The sequence below is a fragment of the Alligator sinensis genome, unplaced genomic scaffold, assembly GCF_000455745.1.
Source record: "Alligator sinensis unplaced genomic scaffold, ASM45574v1 scaffold1008_1, whole genome shotgun sequence".
Lineage (NCBI taxonomy): Eukaryota > Metazoa > Chordata > Crocodylia > Alligatoridae > Alligator > Alligator sinensis.
Genome location: NW_005842013.1, coordinates 334,081 through 348,494, shown reverse-complemented (window position 1 = coordinate 348,494; position 14,414 = coordinate 334,081). Strand labels below are relative to the sequence as shown.

General features: G+C 47.1%; 1 protein-coding gene across 1 annotated transcript in view; it reads left to right on the top strand.

Annotated features, from left to right (window-relative positions):
- The first annotated feature begins 282 nt into the window (after positions 1 to 282).
- MYO7A (myosin VIIA) overlaps positions 283 to 14,414 on the top strand; it is a 108,257-nt gene continuing 94,125 nt past the window's right edge. Inside the window, exons 1-3 of the mRNA XM_006021952.2 lie at positions 283 to 1,117; positions 8,219 to 8,332; positions 12,476 to 12,628. Coding sequence (XP_006022014.1) covers positions 1,013 to 1,117; positions 8,219 to 8,332; positions 12,476 to 12,628 — 372 coding nt within the window. The 5' untranslated portion in view covers positions 283 to 1,012. The remainder of the gene's footprint in view (positions 1,118 to 8,218; positions 8,333 to 12,475; positions 12,629 to 14,414) is intronic.

Genomic DNA, 14,414 nt, shown 5'->3' with positions numbered 1-14,414 from the left:
TCATAATTTGCATCTATGAAATACTTTGGGGCCTCAGAGGAAAGATGTTATCAGGCCCCAACCTTCAACATCTACTCATGTGAGAAGTCCTTATGAGAACTCTCCTCCTGGATAACAAACTGCAAGGGATTGACTGCTACAATTTGCACTTTCAGGTGATTTCAGCCGGTGGCCTAGCCTCACTTATACCATACAGCTGCACAAGCAATGCTGCTCCGAACACCTTCCACTCAATTATTTAAAATTCAGTTGCTATGGAAGTGCGGGAGGCGATCAGTTAGAAAGAAATGCAGATGGCCTCTGGTTTTGAGTTCCCCCTGCGCTTTGGTTAATTTGGCTTGTGAAGGTATTAGGTTAATTAAATGCCATGTGTTATATGGGGACTGACTGACTGCATTTGTGGATTAATAAGTACCCAAGCGTATTCTGCACCTGAAGCCTGGAAGCCCGCAAGCTGCCAACACATTAGTGGACTGAGAAAGGAAGGAAAAGGAAAGAAGTCTTGGTGAAATGAAGAGACTTGCCTTTCTTTTTACACTTGCTTTTCCAGATGGCCTAAAGGCAGAATTGTTGATTGCAGCTACGTCTGTTTCTCCTACTAAGGATCACCCGTGGCTGGAAAGGCCAGGAGGGCATTAAGTGAAGAAGGGGACTGTTCTCCATTTGGGGTACAGGATCCTCCAAGGCAAAGTAATATAGAAGAGACCACTCGCAAGCAACTGGTGAGCCAGGGGTAAAGCTTTACTTAAACCGATATCTGGCAACTCTTCTCTTAGGAGAGGATCTTTGTTGACCACCTTATTGTGAACCGGGAAAGAGAGTGTCCTGCAGCAGGAGGGGATGGTTACAATCGCTGTCCTGTAACAGGAGGGAGAAAGGCAGACAGCTGACACCCCTCAAGAGCCTGGGGTCCCTTCCCAGTGCATGGACTATATAGGTAGGAGCCGGGGGAAAGGACCGCATTTTGCAGCAGCCTTTTGGGAATGCTAAAGAGACCGAAGCCACCAGCATCATGCAGCCCTGCCCCGAGGAGATGGACAGCCCAGAGAAAGACCAGGGCAAGTGGACTCTGCTCCGAAATGTGAACCAAGCACTGAAACCCTCGACTCTCCTATCGGTAAGAAAGGGCTCACCGGCTCTAAGCACTGCTGGTGACTTGCAAACTCCTTGGACTCTAGATCATGTTGTGGCTTAGTCCTTATAGTATCTGTGAAGCTTTCTCACACGCTCACATCATTGCTTCATTCGTCATGGCCCCCTCTGCACCATACAACCTCCCTGAGCATTTCTGCAGAGTCCCTTGTCTGTCCACATTTAAGTTCCTCTTACAGATCCACTTCTTTACTGAGTGCAGTGAATTGAGTTGACCTGTATATAAATTACCTATTGTTCCCCCTTCCTATATCTCTGTCTGTCTGTCCTTAGATTGTGAACTCCTCAGGGCAGGAAAAGCCCATGAGTTTTTAGAAAGTGCCTAGTGATTAAAAGATTTCTTGGGGTTTTGGGTGCAATGCTGTCTATCCTAAAATGTCATCAGTATGAGCCACAGCACAGCACATTATACGAGGATTACTGACCAGTTGAATGGAACTGATTAATGGGCAAACTAGAAATCACTATGAAATACCCTTTGCTTTGCTCATTCCTGTGGGACCTGAGACAAAACCTATTGAAGATGATGGAAAGACTACCATTGACTTCAGTGGGCCCAGTAAAAGGAAGAGGAAAGAGGTCAATGCATATTTGTAGTGATTGATGCAATTGAGCCGTGCAGTTCTTTTTGGTCCCGCTGGGTTAGTCGGGACTGCCATTTTGGTGGGTATAGATAAATCTAGATCAAATTGATATGTAGAGGGTGCTTCCAGGAAATGAATGTCCTGTCTGCTAGCTAGTCCAACCACTTATTTTATTTTTGATGTCGTAATACATGACCTCTAGACTACAGTAGGTAGTCTTAATAGCAATATGGTATAGCTTTTGCTTGCATTTGCTTGACCAAAGTTTGGGTAAGAGAAGGAGAGGCAGAGGAAATGGGAAAGCGGGAATGTCAGAGGTGAGACTAGTTTTAGAAGTGTGAGCAAGACAGGTTAAAAGAAGTAAGCTAAAGGTTGCTCAATGTACTTTTAGTGGTTTTTTATGCCAGTTAGATTTTGTTTAAGACAAGATGTAGCTTCAACAGGGGATAAAAATAGTCATATGAATATTGGTTAAGGTAGAATCTGTTGGGAATATTTTAAAAAACACTGGCCTTATTTAACAAGCTGTTTGATACTGAGCTAGGCAATAGCATATAAAAATCTGGGTTCCCTCTTAGGAATCTTTGCTCTTCAGCCTTGAACTGCAGGTCTTGCCGAATAGCCTGTCTGCAGATGAGCCGAGATAAGGGTTCTCTTAAAACTTAGTTTGAAACCTAGGTAAGAAGTCTGTTTCCCTAACCAGCTGGCCACCCTCGGAGAGGTTTTATAAGACTTTAGGACTTCAAGACATTAATTTTGAATTCTCTCAAATGTTAACACGATTATTATTTCTTGAGAGGAATGCACATTTTACAAATGTTAATCATTTGCTTGAGAAGCCTTACCTGTGCTGCTTGGTCATTTATATCTTATTGGTATTTTTAATTTGTTAGTAACATTTATTGACATCTATGCTTGTGAGTATTTAATTCTGGTGGCACTGGCTCTTCAAATCTTTCTTGGCTCCCAGGATGACTCTGGGGATTGACATACCACATCATATAATACAGAGCATATAAACTGCATTTGACTTTGTGATATTTGGCTACGTTTTTCTCTCAAGGGCCTGGTGATATAGTGGGTGCATGAAGCTAGGCCACATCAGTACTTATGTGAACATGGCTCTAACAGGGTAGCCTGAAGAAACTTTCTGGTTTTGATAAAATGCATTTTTTATTCTACTTTTGAACTGTCAAGAGTGTTCTCCAGTGACTAAGGACAGAGGATATAAGATCTGGGTCCTACACTTGGCTATTCCCTTGACCTACTGGGTGACCATGATCAAGTTACTTAACCTCTCCAGGCATTGCTTTGCCCAGCAATACAATGTATTGCCAACTGTCCACCACTCACTGTAAATGCTTTCAGGTCCTCCGAACAAAGTAGATATCTTAAGTATTAATATAAGTGAATGTAAAATGAAGTCATACATCACCAATAATACATATTTTTCCATTCCTGTTCTACCAGGTTCTCAAGCGTAAGAATAAAGTAGCTAATATGGTAGCATTGGAGTGTCGTTGTGGCCATGATGGTCCAAGAAATAGGTGGGAGGGAGGGACTTTTGTGGGAGATGCCTTTTCATTGGACCAATTGCATGGTTGAGATAGACAAGCTTTTGAATGCGATGCATGCTTTTTGATTCTTTTGCTTTTAAGAACACTTTTTCCCCTGTCACTTCTGAAGAGATTTTGATTATATTATAACTGAGATTCGAAGGGTCAGATCTTGAGTTGATGGAAACTAGCATAGTTTTGTCAATCCCACTTGACTTCTGTGGTCTCCTTCACCCAAGAAACTTAATGGATTTTACAATGGTGAACAAGTATTATGATGAAGATCGTGCATTCATGTTGATTGATGCCAACTGAGAATCGGGTCTTAACATTTCAGAGCGTTGTAGGGAACTGTGGTCGTGCAACTTTCACTGAAGCCAACTGGAGTCTCATTACTTCATCTTTGGGTGCTATATAGTGGGTGCTATTGTAATGTGATCTGAAAGGCTGAGAAGAGTTCATAGATTCATAGATGATTGGGGCTGGAAGGGACCTCACAAGATCATCAGGTCCAGCCCCCCTGTGCTTGGGCAGGAAAGACTGCTAGGGTCAGATAACCCCAGCTATTCATGTATAAAGGATTCAGGAGGTTGTCAGGTAGCCAGTGCTGTATTTTGTGTGACATTAATGACTTTTGCAGCCACTCTCACAGTCCAACTAGCACCACACACATTTAGTTGGGCAGCAAGGAGTTGTAGAGGCAGTATGAGGCCTTCCAACCTCTCCTTGTGCTATTCCCCTCCCTAGCAGCAGAGTATCACAGGAGGAACAAATAATGATCTGGAAAAAGGCAGAATAGGGAAGGCTGGTGGGAGAATACAAGGCCAAGGGAGGCTGCCTCACTGACCGTACTCTCAACGACTTGCTTTCCAGAGTCTCCATCCCAGATTGTGATAAAGCCTACTAGCACAGCAGTGCGTATGGTGAAATTTCCCCTGCTGCTGCCGTTGCTGCCCTTTGTACGCCCAAGAGGTTATTCACTAGGGCCATCAGCCTTAGATGAAGCCTTTAAACCAACATATGCATGCAGGATAGATGCAAATATGCCCACCAGCTAATTTGCATAGATGGCATCTGTGGAGCAACACAAAACTCAGTGGTGACAAGTAGCATAGATTAAATCAGCGTGTGGTTTAACTGTCAAAGCAGTATAACTGGATGACTTGCCATTATGCTGTATGAGGTATGTGCATAGGGGTATATAAACCAGTGATGCTCTAAGGCAGTGGTGTCTAACTCATTTGCCCCACCCCAAGTTGGCCCGGGACCTTCAGTCCAGATCTGGACCCACCTGCAACTTGAACTCCTGCGGGTGCTTGATCGGCCATGTGAGCTGAGGGTACCATGAGGATGAACACTGCAATCGCTCACCCCACCACCGCTGAAACAAATCCCCAATGGGGCTCCACTGTGTCAGCTCAGGGAGCCTCAGGTTTTAATGCTGCCATTGTTCATCCTGCTGCCAAATTCTTGGCCATGGGAAGGGATGACATGACTCCATGAGCAAGACTCATCCCGTGGCCCGGATGTTTGACATCCCTCCTCCCAAGCGCTGTATACTCAACAAGGAAGCCGCCTGTGTCGGGGCTGAATTTGGCTTGGTTTGTTGCTGTCAAGCCAGATTTCTCAATTCTTGCTCAACAAAGCTGGTGCTGAAAACAATGGGAGTTCGCCTGAGTGGGCAGCAGAATGATGACTTCAGCAATCAGTATTTCAGCAAAAAGTCTGTCTGTGATCATGCTTGGCTTTGCATGATTGATCAGGAAGCTGGAGTTGGAGGGATGTCTGTCTGGAACAACTCCCCTGATTCCACCATGAGTCTTGCAGTCTGGCACGGAGAGGATCAGTCGAAAAAACCTTGGTCATAACCTGTTAAGAAAAAAATTGAAAACGAGAACTGAAAGGGTCAGACCGCAGCAGGCAAAGCAGCTCCTCATGATTTCAGATTGGAGGTGGTGACTTTGGAGGCCTGACTCCCCCTGTCTGAATGCTCAGTGGGGGCAGTGATCTCAAGCAATGTATAGTCGAGTAGATCTCTGTCTATATTGGGTATATTGGGTGGCATGTTTGAAGATGTTACCTTCCCTCCCTAAAGCTGCAGTGACTCTCCAGGCAGGTAGCCATAGAAGACATTTGTGTGCAGAGACTTCTGGTTCAGACAACAGGTTGGTAGCTCCAGCTTCTCTGACCTAGCTCTGCTTGGTAGCAAACGCATATGCACCCAGGCTCCTGAGAGCCACCGGTGGACAATCCCCCAGCCTCAATAGCTTACAGGCTTTTGGTGTGTTGAGGGGGTTGGTCTTCAAGTGATCACCTATGTCATCTGCCTGCTCTGAACGATACTTTGATCATTCTGGATAGACATTTATGAAATAACATTAAAATACAAAGGATAAAATACACCGAAGAGGAAAACCAAGACCTCAGGGAGGAAACAGAAGAGATGCCCATGTTGCTGGTACTTGCCAGGGGTGGAAGATCCATCACAACATGTTTGGGAGCCCTCTGAAGTACAGTGCCTCTCTTACTCAACTCCAGAGGATAAATGCAGGTTCATATGGCGTTCAAGAGATTACCCGTTATCTCCAGTCCTGTAAAGACACGAGGCATCTGTGCTTGACGGTGTTTTACTGCTTTTTTGTTTGGAGACTAGAGACGTAGCTGCGGAAAGCTCAACCCTGCAAGGTATTGAACCAGTTTCCAGGGCTGGCAGAGGATCTGGAGCAAGCTCAGCACCTCCCTAGAGCAGGGTCAGAGCAGGGAGAGAATCAGATGTTGTCCCACAAGAGCTACATGGGATCATAGGACAGTCATAGGTCTGGAAGGGACCTCAGGAGGTCAACTGGCCCAACCTCCTGCTCAAGGCAGGATCAGCCCTAGGTAAACCATCTTATCCAAGTGCGCATCTAACCTGCTTTTAAAAGCTTCCCAGGATGGATACTCCAGAACTTCTCCGGGTAGCCTGTTCCAATGCTTAACTACTGTCATAGTGAGAAAGTTCCTCCTAATTTCCAGTCTAAATGTGGTTGGTTGTACCTTGCATACGATTAATTTAAAACCTATGTACATGATCTACACATGTATCCTGCAGCCCATATTCCAGGGAATGGGCAAAATGCAGCCCGCAAGCCGGATGCAGCCCACCAGGCCATCCTATCCAGCCTGCGGGGCCCCTAAAAAATTTAGAAAATTAATATTTATCTGCCCCTGGCTGCCTGTCATACAGTCCTCAATGGCTTGCCAAAACTCAGTAAGCAGCCCTCCGCCCAAAATAATTGCCCACCCCTGCCGTATTCAGACAAATCTCCCGTCAGAGTTTTTTCCCGGCATGAAATTCAGGGTTATATACTTGAACACCATCGTGCTTTCTAGCCATGATGTCCCTCTCTGCAGTCAGTTATCTTTATATTGGTTCCACTCTGAATAAGCTGTTCCACTGAAGAGGACGAGCTGACCTCAGATCAAAGGTCTGACTGGCGAAACACCAAATTAATATCCTCTCTTTGCAAGCAGTACACTAGCTGGGTTGTCCACCCCGATTCTCTTTCATGTCCACCCTGGCTATGACGAGCGGTGGTTGTGATGAATTATCCTCTGTACTTGCTCTCACCAATTGCAGTTCAGTTTAGTCGCATAAATCTGCAGGTCCCAGCATCTCTAGTTGAAGGTGTTCATTATCCAGTGTCACAATAGACATACTTCTTCCATTCTCACATCTATGGGAGGGTGAGTACAACCATAGGCAGTGGAAGGCTGGGGCTGACAGGGCTTGGCCCCCCCAAATGCGGCTCCAGTTGTGCCACCTCCGTGCCCTGCCGCTGTAGTGCCGTGCCCGGTGCTCCCGCCACGCGCTCCTCGGCTGTGTACAGCAGCAGCAACATGCGCTGGCCGCATTACGGCCATGCAGCATGGAGGGGAGAGGGTGAGGCGGCACGCTCCAAGCTGCACCCTGCACCAGCCCCACCAAGTAATATTTTCTCCCGATGCATATGAGCACAACGCAACAGTAAATTTGTCAGCATGCTGTTTCACGTGCAGATCTTCACGCTGAACAATATCATTCAGTAATAGCCCTGGTTGGTTATAAATCTAATTTGTATAACACATTCCCTCAAGAAAATACTGGAGAGTGGTAAGCAATTTGAAATACCTGATTGACTTGCAATGGAGATTGTTACGGATATATGTACCTAGCTTGCTTATGTGATTCCTCCGGTGAATGTGCTCCGATTCTGCTCAATGCCTTCTCTTGTCCCCAGCGCACAAAACTTTGTTGAGATAATTTTGGTTCTTGCTCCAAAGGTCTTACCATCGTCATACCACTAACTTGTGCACCAGTTTGGATGGTCCTGATGACTTAATGACCATTTGGCCATGCTTGGGGATGGGGTCCCCGCTCCATGCTTGTAGATGCGTGGCCCAGGAATTCCTCTGCAGGGGATTCCTGGGACACGTTTCATGCTGCCTGGCCCTGATCCCAGGTGCCCATCTGCAAATGTGGAGCAGGGACCCCACAAATGGTTCCCCAAACATTTAGATGCACATCCCAGGTTGTAGCCAAGCATCCAGGGCTCTTGTCCTGCAGAAGTGTGCCCCCAAAGCTCCAGGAGTGGCCGGGCCCAACCCAATGGGACAGTGGCCCCAGCCGATGTCTGAACCAGCTAGTTGAGCAGACCAGGACACATCCTAGCACAGCTGATCCCACCATAATAAATGTTCATAGCCTCACTTTTAGCATCCTTGTTACCAGCCTAGGAGGAGAAAGATAATGCCTGGAAGGCCGTGGAGGGCATTCATACTCACCCTGTTTTGGAGCTAAACTTCCAGAAATGAACCTAACTGTGGAGGTTTAGTCTTCCTACGTGAACCTGAGGTGCTGAGTTCTTCTGCTTACCCTCACCCTCCCTTTCCTTTGGTTTGTTTTAGGGGGACTATGTCTGGATGGACCTCAAAACTGGCCGGGAATTCGATGTTCCCATTGGCGCGGTGGTCAAACTTTGTGATTCTGGGCAGATCCAGGTGGTGGACGATGAAGACAATGTACGTATGAAGGCACAGAAGACTGTGTTAATTGCTTCTGTTACTGTTGCATGTTCGGCCCCTAATTACCATGAATGACTGGGAGTTGGTGCACAGCTTGATCCTAAGCCTATTACAGTGAATAGGATTATTTCCATTTTCTCCAGTGGACCAGGACCACGTAATAGGACATCATCCCTGCCCCAAAGCTCATACATGGAAGAAAAGAAAGTGCAGTAAGTTATAACAAACAAAAGGGCAAGGAGGGCTGTGGCCAGATCATGCAGCCACACCACGTTGTTAATGGATGCCACTTCTATTTTACACCCAGTTAAAAAGTTTTGTTTAAGCTTTTGCCTGTTTCCATTTGTATTACTGCTAGTGTTCACTATTATGGTCCTGCCACACATTCAGACTAAAGCTGGATAGAAACCAGTTTACTCTTTTTATAGCTGGATGGACACTTTTATGGTGCAAGAATTACTTTGCATGTGTGGCTGGTCTAAATGTATTGTGCGATTAACCAGTTAATGTGTAGCAGAGGCTTAAAGAAGAAGGGTGATCCAAGTGTTAAGGCCTAGGATGGGACTTAGGAGACCCAGGTCAGTCCCCTGCTCCAACACATTTTAGTGGCCTGGGACAAGATCCAGAAGAGGCCTTATGTACCTAAGTTGGGTACTTAGTAGGAATGTAGGGTTCCCTATACACGTGCTCCGGTGGGGAAGGGGACATTTTAATTAAAGCAGCTTTCGGGAGCTGCTCTAATTAAAATGCCACAACATGTCACATGAATGACACAGGCCTCCAGAGGCTGGGCGGGCACGGTGGCGAAAGCACCATGGTGGTAAGCTGGGGAGCTCCCGTAGATGCCGCCAGTGGTGTCGGTGGCGTGGGTGGCAAGCCGCGACCACCCACAGGTGGTCTTTTCGACCCGCATGCACCCCCTGTGCATCACCACTGGCATGTCATGTATTCAGCGCCCCACATTTCAAAACTGTCAGGCACATAACACAAATTAGACACTACACTTTAGCTGCCCAAGGGGCCCAGGAGGCCTGCTCTGAGCACACCCAGTACACCCTCACAGTATTAAGTGTAGCACCCACGGTCACTCCTACACAACCACAGCCTTGTCACAGCTGTGACACTGCCAGAATCAGGGCCCAGCACCCAGGAGAGTGCCCCTGTCTCTGGGATACAGCATCAGGCCCCCTCTGGGGGCCTTCTTTCCAGATCCAGGACTCTTATTCCTCTCTACACAGTTTATGGGAATGGTAGTGCCTTCAGCCCAGCCTAACCTGGTGGTTAGGGCACTCTTTTGGGGAGTGAAAGACATAGGGCCTGAAAACCTGGGAGAGCGATGGGAGTTCAGACACCCCTCCCTTTTTTAGCATTTCCTAGTATCTAGCCTAGGCAGTCTTCATGTTTGGCAGGCTTACTGCTGTGAATCCCACTCCCACTTGCCATTGCAGGGACAGAGAGCTTGGGCACTGTCTCGGACGGCCAGAGCCGACTCGAGTTGCGTTAGAAATTGGTCGTACGTTAGGGCGGGCTGGTGAATGGAGAGGCAGACACAACTTATCGGTTGCAAAAAACTTTACTCATGCCGCTTGCAATCACGACGCAGGTGGTCCGGTTGTCGGAACAACCACGCGAGTTGTTCCAGCTGGCGGGGCCCAAGCCAGTTAATCCGTCCGCAATTCAAAGCCGGCGGGGAAAGGGGTACGTCGGGGTTGCGCTCGGTGACGGGAAGAAAGATTGATAGGTGATCAGTCTATCGATCGGCAGCCGCAAGTCAGATCACTTCAGAGGCACTCTGCAGCGTCCTCAAAGCTCTTCAACCTGGGCAGAAGTCGCGCGGAATTTTAAAGGGCCAGCGAGCCAATTACTAGCCGCCACGTGTGAATAATTTAGCACTGGCCAATAGCGGGGCACAAATTTACATTCGAATAGCGGGAACTCTTTGCACCGTGCATTTCTGTGCTGCAAAGAAGAAATGCATCCTGCAAAGGAAACTGCACATTGGCGGGAACTCTCCTGCACGCAGGCTCTCAATTGCAGCAGAACACTCTGCCGTGCAAAGGAGCTCTCATGTGGCCAGGAAATCCCATAGTGCCAAGGCACCAAAATCACTGGGTCGTGACGGGCACCAATGCTGGGTTTGTGAAATCCCCCTCTGGAGCCCAGAGCCTGCTTCCTAGGTCTGGGAATATTCAACATCGCTGTGCCCAGGTCCATTTATTCTTCCTTAGCCCATCTGTAAAATGGGTATAATAGTACTGCCCTTCATCATGATCGTATTTTAAGGAAAAACATGTTGCAGAATGAGAGCTTACTTACCTATTCTGGTGCTAGAAACCACAAAAGTATCTTGGGGGGCGGGGGGAGTGTTTTTAGTGAACTCTGTTCCTGCTACTTGTTCCTCTCTTCTAATATCAATCCTGTGTATCAATCCTGTTCTCAAATTCCCACAGATCTCTTCAGGAGCAGCAATCTGCAATATTTTCTCGTTCCCTTTCAAAATAGCTTAGACGGCCACATGATGCAGCACAGCAGCAAAACATGAGCTCCCAGTTGAATTGTTTTAAAATCCACCTTATTTTTCTCTCTGCAGCCAAGAAGGAGTTTCTGAACCTCCTTTTCTGGTCGCCCAGGGATGATAAAGTTGCTTAATTTGATATCAGTCTGCAGATGGGTGGGGGGAGGGAACCAAGTCAGGGTTGAATGGAGTGGTCTGCAAAACCCAGCAGAACTGGCCCCCGAGATCATAAAAGCAAAGGAGTCCCGAGATTTCTTTGATATACCAGTATTGATTTATTTGCTTATTTATTCGATGTATATGCCATCTTTACCAATAAAGGCTCGGGAACAGAACAGAGCTTACAATAAGAGAACAGAGTCCCTTGTAAAACAGGAGAGCAACAAGAGAACAAAACACCTTAACCGTGTACTACACTATCCAGATAAGACACAGACCCTCCCCCAAACCATATCTCAGCCAGGCTTTGTTTGCCCAATGCTGGCCCAAATAGGAAGGTCTTTGAGTGCTACTGAAAGATATCCAGATTTGGGCTATGATGTATTACAACAGCTCTTACAGGTTCCAAGTAAGATACGTCTTTGTTGTTCCAGCAGCTGAACATGCACAGATCAAGAGATGGGTCTCCACTGTAAAGATAAAGAACAGGATTTTTTCAGAAATGCAGCTCCAGGAGAGGACAGATGATTTTTAACACACTCATCTAGCTCGGCTTTACCGGTGATAGGAATGGCATTCAGAATAGTGATCCTTCTAGCATAATATCCTGTCTCTTCAAGTGTTTCAGAGAATCTGCCAAATCCCTCCAGTCTCAATCCCTCCATTCGTACCCTGACACCTGAAACTCTAGTCTTCCTCAATATCTTGCTTTAATCCTATTCAATATAACCGTGCACGTTCTTATTGGCACGAGGCCTGACTCTTTTGCTGATGCTTCCAGAATGGTGTAACAAGGCTGGAGAATAACTGCGTAACTTTGTAAAGAGGCCGTAAAGAGCCTTAAAGTAGGCTTGCATGCCACGCACTCAGCCTTTCAAAGCCCCTTTATGCTACCAGAGCCGAGTGAAGCAGCCTAAACGTCAAGGAGAATCAAGGCCATAAATACCACGTTCTCTGTTTTTGGATCGTGCTAAGCTACGTGACTTCAGCAATACCTTGTGGCAGTGAGTCCTATGAGATCATCAGTGATGTCAAAATGCAGGCGTCTGTAAGGAACGTACATCCAGCCATGTATGATGTCAAAATGATGTCAAAATGCAGGCGTCTGTAAGGAACCAAAGTCAACTCAAAGTGGAACCAAGTGCCCGTATTTCTAAATGCTTTCAATACATGCAGCCATCTGAGTAGGGGTCTGCATTCTCCTTGATACACTCAGGCTGTCCTAGATGTCTTCTGTCCAGAAGGCCACGCTCTGGCTTAGCAGGATGGCTGTGTCCTGGTCTTGCAGAGAGCTAAGACAGCTCCCTCGACTGCTACTGTAAACCGTAACGGCTGCCAAGCATTGAGAAACAATGCTGTACCGCACGTACCCTGTCGGTTCCCCATTTATGGAGGTGCTTTTGTCTCTTGTCACTGTGCTACCCCCAGAATGTCACGTTGGACCTGTTTCCCCTTTCTCCTTGCAGGAGCACTGGATTTCCCCTCAAAATGCCAGCCACATCAAGCCCATGCACCCAACCTCGATCCATGGGGTGGAGGACATGATCCGTCTGGGCGACCTGAACGAGGCCGGGATCCTGCGGAATCTGCTCATCCGCTACCGGGAGCACCTCATCTATGTGAGTGTCGATCCCAAGACAGCTACCTTGCCCCAGCTAAGCAATGCTTATTTCTGTTCTTGCCTGACCCAGTCCAAGCCAGAAGCCCCTAACTGGGCACAGCTACACATTCATTAATGTGCCGTAATTACGGCGCATTAACTTTTAGTACCTGTAAATCACAGGTACTAACTTAGTGCACTGTAATCAGCTCTACTGTGCATTAGCACCGGCGCATGCTTTTTAAGTGACGCTAATGCGCAGTAGACTAATTCTGCTGCACATTAGCACGTTTTTTTCATGCTGTGCTAATGTGAAGTAGAATTAGTCTACTGCGCCATTAGCGTCTCATGTAGACACACTCACTGAGTATGCTTGTGCGTGGCAAGACTTTACATGCTATTCAAACAGGGCATGAGATGTCATTGTAGCGGGGATACATGAGTTAAAGGAGGAGTTTATTTGCTGCATGATAATTAAATTGGAGTCCTTTAGCAAGGCTAAATGGGGAGCACTCTTACCTCTCTCTTTGAGCCGTACAAGGATTCACACCTAAAGCTGGCACCACTAAGTAGGGGACACCTGCATCGCAACAAGTACTGGCGTTTGGGTGAGAGGATGCCTGAGGTTCTGGCTGTCCACGTGGAAGTTAAAGGTGCCACGGCTGAGGGGATGAGGAATGAACTCCCTGCACTTGCCTCTGCTCCCCTTGTTTTGCCAGCCTTGCTGTAGGTTTTATGCACAGGGGAAATAGCCGAAGACTCAAAACCACATCAGACTGTGGTATCACTGAGGTGACAACAGTGAGAGACCAAAAGCTGAATGAGGTCTTGCAACTTGATAAGAAGGCAGCGATCTCTGGAAGTGGGGAGCCATCAAAGGAGATAACCTTGGGCTGTGGGGCAGGGATGAAGATTCCTGTGTATATGGGGTTTTGTCAGTTCTTTCGGGGGGACAGGGAAGGGGTGGTCATTGCTGTGGTATTTTTCTTAATGTCTGGAGTTTTTTTTTTTTTATTGCTGTAAAGTTTTCTTAGTGTGCTGATGCTACTGACAGGCAGTGTCTGCCTTAATGCCATTTGAAACGCAGCTGGAATCTGCAGAACCGTTGTAAAATCAACAGGCGTGACTCTTGGGGGATGCCCTACCCAACAGGGCCACTAAACCAGCCTTGCAAACAGCACCATGCCTAGACTCCTGGCAGCCCCAGGTGAACTTTTAGTAGTGGGGCCCCCCTTTGCCAGAGATAACGATAATAATAATGATAATAAAAATTACCGTTTTGGGGCCCCCTTTCTGCCTGGGCCCCAGGTGGCCACCTGGTTCACACATGCCTGTGACCGGCCCTGCTTGTAAACCCCACCCGGGACATGAAAGTCAAGCTGGCTTCTTGCCGCCTTGTGGTGGGCTGCTGGTTCTCGAAATTCCACACCTCTGCAGCCTTTCCTTAAGTGACACCTGTTCATCTTCCCTGATGTTAATTGGAGCTGCATGTGTTTAATGGAGAGTATAATTGGGATCAAACGGAGTTGTTCTGCTCCAGCTCTGTGGAAGAACACAACTCCAAAAGACAGAATTTCCTTTCACGGTCCCTGTTTTAACAAGGAGGGGTAATTATCCATGTTAGTCTGATGTCAGGCTGAAGGCAGTGCAGGGGAGTTCAGATAGGCATGAGCTTTGACAGGTGGCAGCCTACTTCATCAGGTCCTATGACTACATTGTGAAGATTCATAGATTCATAGATGTTAGGGTCGGAAGCGACCTCAATAGATCATCGAGTCCGACCCCCTGCATAGGCAGGAAAGAGT